At 34.0% G+C, this 8,160-nt stretch overlaps 2 protein-coding genes across 2 annotated transcripts; one reads left to right on the plus strand and one right to left on the minus strand.

Moving 5' to 3' along the window:
* The first annotated feature begins 514 nt into the window (after positions 1-514).
* LOC125589149 (dehydration-responsive element-binding protein 2D-like) lies at positions 515-3,955 on the plus strand. Its single transcript, XM_048761461.1, has one exon. It carries the CDS (start codon positions 3,185-3,187, stop codon positions 3,803-3,805), a length of 621 nt encoding a protein of 206 aa, XP_048617418.1. The 5' UTR covers positions 515-3,184; the 3' UTR covers positions 3,806-3,955.
* Positions 3,956-4,815: 860 nt separating this feature from the next.
* Positions 4,816-7,063, minus strand: LOC106354494 (protein WALLS ARE THIN 1). The gene is made up of 6 exons (XM_013794442.3): positions 6,788-7,063; positions 6,639-6,701; positions 6,435-6,551; positions 5,724-6,153; positions 5,472-5,623; positions 4,816-5,365 (listed from the first exon to the last, which is right to left on the minus strand). Exons 1-6 carry the CDS (start codon positions 7,000-7,002, stop codon positions 5,176-5,178), a joined length of 1,167 nt encoding a protein of 388 aa, XP_013649896.2. The 5' UTR covers positions 7,003-7,063; the 3' UTR covers positions 4,816-5,175.
* Positions 7,064-8,160: the final 1,097 nt, after the last annotated feature.

Here is an 8,160-nt window from a genome sequence, read left to right on the forward strand (position 1 = left end):
ATCATCATTGGTTGTTTTACACTTTGTTTAATAAATTTTATTATTATTAAACAATTTCTTTTCAAATTAAAATATAATTGTAAGTATATAAATATATATATAATGGTTGAATATTTATTGATAAGCAAAAATAAAGCAAAAATAACAAATAAATGTTAATGTTTCTAGTATATGTTAAAAATATTTTAAATACAAAAGAGCATATATATTTATATATTTTTCATCATTCCTTAAAAAAACATAAAAAATGACTGTATTTTTATTTTATTTTATTTTTTCTATAAAAACATAAAAATATAACTGTATCTTTATTTATTGTGATATTTAAACATTATGTTAGGAAGATTTAATATATTTTGAAAATATACAGTTCCGAAAGCGCCAAACTAATATTTCATACCGGCCAAATGTCTCCAATGCTAATTGTTGTGCTGCACTAAAGCTTGCTAATTTAACTGATCGATTAATAAATTAATTACTCCAATACCAAAAAAACAATTAGTTATTATCGTCTCTTTCATGGTGATGTCTAATTCAGTTGGAGATTAATATAATATAACAATGGGTTAGTAAGTTATGATAAACATATGGTAATCCTCATTTTGCCATTCTTCAAGATTCATATTCAAGTAAGAGTCTATTCTAATACTTTCATCTACTGATTCCGTAAAATGCTTCTTATGTTTTCTTGACATTGCACACATTTACACTAACCAAATTTAGAAAACACAGAAATGAGGTATCTACTTCAGGGGAAAGTAACTAACCATCTAAGACTTCAACGAAACCACCTTCAGTTAAGTTCTCATAGTTCATAAAGATTACAAATTTTGCTCATTTTATTTCATGATGAATAAGTCAAGCTTATTAGTGTACAGATTTTCTAGTCAATATATATATACGATTTATATAAAAACAAATTGAAAAAATCCCTTAGACCTTTAGTTTAGTCCAGAAACTAAACTTGTTTCTAATTCAAGTAAAAGAAGTACTAACATATATAGGCATATCTTGCGCACACTGAATTTGTACGATTGTGATATCACTCTTTAATAAGTGGGTAGCCTAGCGAAATGTTTTATTAAAAAACTAAATTATTCCTTATGTTTTATTTAAAATCAATAATGTGTAAAGTATCGATACATACAATATCTATTTCTGTTTAGTTTAGGGAAATTGGAGTGCATATACATAGCAAAACCAAAAATCAAGTTTATAACCACAATAACTGGCTATAATATTCTTTGTGTAATATGTATAAAGACAAAAAGTGTCATTCATTCCACTGTTTCATTCTCACTCTCACTTACATCGTTGATCTCATTTTTTTTTTCTTTTCCAAAATTTATACTGATCTTTGTTTTTTTTCTTTTATCTTATGATCATTTACAAATTTTATCAAATTCTTGGAAAATGATAATTCGCATGACATGTAATCATCTGATCCAACAATTGTGGATGATCACTTTTTTCATATCTTTGTTTGGGTTTACAATTTTACTATTTTTCAATATATGTGAAATGAGAAACAGAAGATGCGTATCGGAGAAGATGAACAATACACATAAAATAGTATAATGCAACATGTATTGTTACTTCATCTTCATGTCTTGTCCTCTTCCTTCTCCTCCTCCTTTTTCTTCTCCTCCTCCTCTTCTTCCATCCCCATCAGTTACTACAAAAGATCCCACATGTGGCATTGCCACGTTCAGTTGTTTCATCACCACCACCATCTTTTCCTTCTCCACCATTGCCACACCCGTAATCTCCTTACCTTTTTCCAACATATCTTTTTCTCCTCTTCCACTTTTCGTGGTAGTTCTTCTCCTCCATCATTCATGGCCAGTGCCGGCCCTGACCTAAAGCTGGTAAAGCTAGGGTTTTAGGCGCCAAATGAGAATAAGAAATTAAGGGCATCCAATTTAGTAAAACTTGTGTGTAGTCTAATGGTTGTGCGCTTACTTCCCTTTGTTCAAAGTGCCAGGTTCGACTCCATGAGGGCGCCAAATTTAATTTTGCGTTAGGAGTCAATATATACTGGGTCGGGCCTGTTCATGGCAACACCTTTCAATTCCTCTGCAAATTGTATTTTTTCATAGTTTCATGATTCTTAACATTCACCTTTCACATTCAAATTTAGTACTTTGTGGTTTATTCTATTTGAAAAATAAAATAGAACTATCATTTTACGATCTCTCTTTCTGAGTTTAAGAAAAATGCTTGAAAACTTTTAATAGATATAGTATAGTTTAATATAACATTCCCAAGCTATCACATTAACTTTGACCCCTCAATTAGTTAGATATTACGGGTATACACATAAATGAAAAACTTATATGTTTGTGTCGAGTATTCTATAATATATCATAATCATATATATTATAGTCACGCAATGGATGAAACTCAACCTCGTAACTAAATTAATCTTTTATATGACTATACTATATGGTATGTAGTACAATATGACAACTTTAGCTTTGGAGTGTCAATATCACGTGCACGCGTTTTAAAAGAGACTTTGATCATATTTGTGCGCAAATTGTCACATCCGCTGCTTTTAACTGTAGTATGAGTATATTCTTAATTGTTTTCTCTCTTATGAATATAGAGCAAAATCACCCTTGTGTTTATCAGCAAAAAGTAATATGGTTACTTTATAAAACCGACAAAATCAAGTTATTTAAAGTACTTGTTTTGCTAATTTCGCTACGTTACTATATCTAAATAACCTTATATTTTTCCACTATATATTTGTAGCTGTTTAATATTGCAAATCCATAATTTTATACTGGATTGGAATGCGTTCACACTGGTCAATTACTTAATAGTGACATTTTTTATATTTCCCAATCACAGATGACCTTACCCACTTATCTATCTCTCTTTTGTTATGAGCAAAATCTCACTTCTCTCTCTCGGTCTGCTGATCTTACCATCCTTTGTGCCAAAAAGAGAAGGGTCTCTCAAGAGACAAGTGTTAGGATTACAAAGACAACACCAGCTTCCCTCTTCTCGACACGACCCTCTGTTACGTCTGCGCCAGCTATGTCCTCTCCTTGCCAGTTGCCACGTTTTAATACTCCCTTCTACTATATATACACACACTTACATTTCCTCATGTCTTGCCTAGTCACTCACCAAAAGTCGTCAAATAACAACTCCTTCGAGCTGTCAACATCAGCATATGTCATCCATAGAATCAAACGTAATGATGGTTGGTGCAAATAAGAAACAACGAACGGTCCAAGCTAGTTCAAGGAAAGGCTGTATGAGAGGAAAAGGTGGACCTGATAACGCGTCTTGCACATACAAAGGCGTTAGACAACGCACTTGGGGCAAATGGGTCGCTGAGATCCGTGAGCCTAACCGAGGAGCTCGTCTTTGGCTCGGCACTTTCGACACCTCCCGAGAGGCTGCCCTGGCTTATGACTCCGCAGCTCGTAAGCTCTATGGGCCTGAGGCTCACCTCAATATCCCTCATGAGCCCGTAAGAAGTTACCCCGAAACGACACAAACGCCAAGCAGCAACTCGGGTGGAAAAAGCGACTGCTGGGTCAACAAGGAGTCGCCTTGTTCATCTAACGAGATGTCATCGTGGGGAACAAGAGAGGAGATATCATGGGAAAATATGAACGCTGATTTGCCGGTAACGGATGATTCTTCTATATGGGAAGAAGCTACAATGTCGTTAGGGTTTCCGTGGGTTCATGAAGGAGATGATAATTTTTCTGCGTTTAATACTTGTATTTCCGGTGGCTATTCTAATTGGGATTCCTTTAATTTCCCCACTTTGAGGTTTCACTAAACTCTCTTAATTATAAAGACCTTATCATATACAATATACAAAATATACGTAAAATAATCTGTGATAGGAATATGTCTTTAATAAGCATACAGCATGTGTAAAATATACATCAGCTCCGTGTTATATATGTACATATACATGTGGTTGTCTGTAGTGTAAAGCAGATTCTTACTACATTAAAAACATAAAACAGTTGTTTGTCTCAAATATAAAAATGTGCCATGGCCCATGGGGAATTCTAGAAGTGCAATGTATCTGTTCAATGAAAACGTGAATTAAGTTGTGTAACGGTCAGTGGAAGACTGCATATTTCTCTATTTCCTGTGGGCTTGCCTATTGTCTTGTTTGTTGTGTTGTATCTTTTTTGGTTGTTGTTATCTATTTCCATCTTTTACCTTGGCTAACTTCACGTGTAACCTCTTGCGTTCCTTACTAGCACTGCATGATAATTAATTGGTAATGCACATGTGGCTCGTTTGTGCGCGGCGCGACAATATATATCTTGGCCCATATCTATGGTATCCACTTAGTCGTCGATGCAAACACCAAATCTTGAGCCATTAAGAGCATGATTAACTCGAAGTTCTTAGAGTGAGATTCTTAACAGAATTTAAGAAACTGTTTCTTATATTTAAGAACCGGTTCTTAGTTTTTTTAGTTAAAAGTTAAGAAACAGTTTCTTAACTTCCGATAAGAACCTCACTTTAAAAACTTCGGGTTAATCATGGTCACTGACATATACTATAATTTTGGCTGGATACCTGATGCACTCTCTGCTCATAGAGAGTGGCATATGAAGAGAAAATATGATTGATATTTTGAAAAGTTTTTTTTTTGGTAAAAATATTTTGATAAGTTGAATTCAGTTTTGACCTTTTTATTAAAATTCAATTTCAAGATTATGGATTCTTAAATATTAAATCAACTTTTAACAAATCATCCTTTTCTTACTTGAATTTAGATAAAGCTATCCAAATTAAATATCCTGACAGTGATGATAATCGAAAGCATAAATGCAAATTATAACATTCTATTGATGATAGAAAAGCCAAGAAAAACCACAAGAAATGTAATAAAAGGCATAAATATTTCAGCCAAATATAATAATATTGAAAAGTCCCAGTCCAAAGTTCCCATAGTCTTCATCATCACTATCATCAACATCATCATCACCACCATCCTCATGAACAATGATGTCTCATCCACCATTTTCCCCCTCAAAAACCTTTCGTAGGTAATCAAATATTAAGAAAAAAAAACTAAAATAAAGAAAAAAGCAGACACAAAAGTCATAAAACACAACGGCACACCATTGTTCCCCCTTTTAATTAGGTAATGGCATTTGTAATTATTGAGGAATACTCCATTAGTCAAACGTTGTTCGTTGACTGATGGAGCAGTGGAGTTGTGATGGAGCCGCGAGAAACGGGGGCACGCTCTATACCATGCTCCGCGGAGGACTGGATCGCCGCCTTCTCAAGAGCGGCAAACTTCCTCTCTTCGCTCTTACCGTACAACACAAAGTAAAGTCCCGCTATAATCAGCACAGCTCCAATAATACTGCCAATAGAAATCAGCCACATGGCGTGACAAGTTTAAATTCTCGTTCCGGTCCTTAGAAATTATATCAAATCACCCGGTTATATTATTTATTAATTTTACGTACCCGCCCAAGTAAAACTCCTCGCCTAAAGCAATCGAAGCCATTATGGCAACAACCAAAGTCTGAACAGGTTGGTAAACAGCAACGAAGACTGGACCCCCTCTGTCAATACACCAAATCTGAACCGCAAACGCGATTCCAGACGCCACTATTCCCTGTAAAATATAAAAACGTTATAGGACTAAGTTGATCAATTTTATATTACAGGATTAGAATCGAAATACTTAATAAGTACACTGTAAAAAAAATACTAACTGCGTAGAGGATGGTGAAAAGCTCCCAACCGGAGTGAAAAACCCAAGCCTGAGAATCTCTTTCGCAGAAAGCAGCGATGATCACGAACTGGATGATTCCGAACAAAAGGGTGTAAGACGTAACCGAGAGCCTCGCCGGATAAGATTTAAGAACCGGAGCTTGAAAAACGAGCCAGCCAGACCACGAAAGACAGTGACCAATCAGGTAGATGCAGCCTAGAGTCCAGTTTTTCGGCGCCGCGTCTCCAAGGGGCGCTAAGACGGCGGAGGCGGCGGAGTTGGTGGTGAGGAGGTGAGCGTGGAGGTTGCTAGTCGGTGTATAGATGGTGGGACCCTTGTAGAGAGTGATGACAGAAGCTCCGGCAACGCAAAGTGCTGTTCCTAAGACTTTGGAGATACCGTCTCTTCTGTTTATTCTAACTTTCTCAATCCTGTGTTTGTTTTCAACATATGTAACATAACAGTGTTGTTACTATTATGGTCGCATAGTAAGTGTCATTATCTTGTAGTTTTATTCGAAGTGGCATTTAATGTTGTCTATGTATAATAGTATCCACTTATGGTATAGGTTTCTGCTACGTTGAAATGTCAAACCAAAATTATTAAAGTAGTTTGTTATGTGTTGTAGACTTGTAGCTGTCCACGAGTTTTAAATTATATATTTATTTCTTCGTAACTGAAAGATGAGAAAAAGAGTGCGATGGATATTGACCTGAGAAGAGCAGCCATGAGAAAGGTGATGGCGGGAACAGAGTTTTGCATGGAAGAAGCAAACGTTGGTGAAGTGTAGTCCAGACCCAACAAGTAAAACCCTTGGTTCGCTGTTATTCTGTGTCGTGTAATAATTCAAGAACATGTTCATTTATAATCCAACTTTGTTTCTGAAAAGATCAAAGTAAGAAATATATATATATACCCGATGAGTGCCAAAAAGAAGAACTGGATGAGAAAGTTGAGAGTAATCGCTGGTCTCTCTTTCCTAAATAACACAAGATTGGTAATTAAATCACTAATTTATTAGTTAATAACAGCAGATATATAGAAATAGGGTTTTTAAAAGGTTACTTTTCGAGGAAGTAAGCGAAGGGAAGGAGAAGAAGCAAGGCGATGATGTTACGGTAAACAGGGAAGACAAGTTTGCTGATTCCCATGTTAAGAGCAGCTCTCGAGACCACGTGGAATCCTGCGTAACCGAATTGTAACGTGAGCATCGCTATGTGGAGCTGAAGCTTCTCCGGAACTCCCCATATTGCTCTCCGGTTATCGGTGTTATCAGCCATTGGAACTGATTTTTGAATCGAACGACGACTGGGATGGAATGAGTGAGTTTGATTGAGGAAAAGGAGTGAAGTTGTGGAGGTATAAATATTGGTAGATAGCTATCTCATTCCTCTTTGGCTGTGGGAACCACCACTTGAGAAATTTTAATATGGTATTTCTATTAAATGTATATTGTTATAAGTTTTTTTTTTGTCGTCATATATTGTTATAAGTTTATATGGTTAGGTTTGTCGACGATAGAGTGGCACTCCTTTTGTAAGCTACAATTTTACAAAGGCTTCATGGCATTCCTAGATAGAGGTTATGGCATATTGAGCTAAAAGTCCTTAAAATGTTATCACAAATTAACAAAACATTATGATAGATTTTAACTACATGAATGAAGTCCTTGTAATGTTATTTCAGATTTAAAGTTTTATATTTTTGTTTGCATTTTGGTTCTTACAATTACACATCATATTTATATTTTTAAACATTTTCTCGTTTATTGTTTTAATCTTTAAAAAAATTTGTCTCATAAATATTTTATTTTTTATAAATTTAAGTTTTACAGTAAATAAAACTTTAAAACAAGATTTAGAATATTTTAAAATTAGATTTAGACACGACAATATACAAAATAAACTCAACAAAAAAAATATTTTAAGAATTACATGAACACATAAATATTACACAAATATAAGTATTACAACAACACTAAAATCATGTTAATTTGATCTGAAACCTCCAAAATCTTCAAAATATTGTCCAAAAAAATTTTGTGTAACCGAAGACGATTGTTGTTATTGTTTTTGAAGTCTTTTAGTACTATTATTTCTTGTTCATATTGAATGTATTTACGAATATCAATATCATCAATAGATGTTAAGTTTTTTAGCAATATTTATTTTCATCTTTCATTTTTTTTCAGATCTAATGTATTTACAAATACTAAAATTATTCAATTTCAACAATTTTCAACTTGTAATCTACAAATTAAAAATAAGAAAATTATTTTTTAACTTCGAAATGCACTAATTAATCATATATGCATTACAAAAATAATTTTAAAATTAAGCTAAAAAGTCCTTATAATGTTATAACAAATAAACAAAACATTATGATAATATTGTGTTCAACTACATGAATGAAGCTAAATCAAATTGATTAAACAGACG

Source organism: Brassica napus, chromosome C6 (assembly GCF_020379485.1).
Source record: "Brassica napus cultivar Da-Ae chromosome C6, Da-Ae, whole genome shotgun sequence".
Taxonomy (NCBI): domain Eukaryota; kingdom Viridiplantae; phylum Streptophyta; class Magnoliopsida; order Brassicales; family Brassicaceae; genus Brassica; species Brassica napus.

Excerpts from the sequence above, each read along its gene's own strand:
- LOC106354494 (XM_013794442.3), bottom strand. The coding sequence starts at position 7,002 with ATGGCTGATAACACCGATAACCGGAGAGCAATATGGGGAGTTCCGGAG. Across the intron at positions 6,702-6,787 it reads TTCGCTTACTTCCTCGAAAA|GAAAGAGAGACCAGCGATTA; the intron begins GTAACCTTTTAA and ends TGTGTTATTTAG. Across the intron at positions 6,154-6,434 it reads CTCATGGCTGCTCTTCTCAG|GATTGAGAAAGTTAGAATAA; the intron begins GTCAATATCCAT and ends AAACAAACACAG.
- LOC125589149 (XM_048761461.1), top strand. The coding sequence starts at position 3,185 with ATGTCATCCATAGAATCAAACGTAATGATGGTTGGTGCAAATAAGAAA.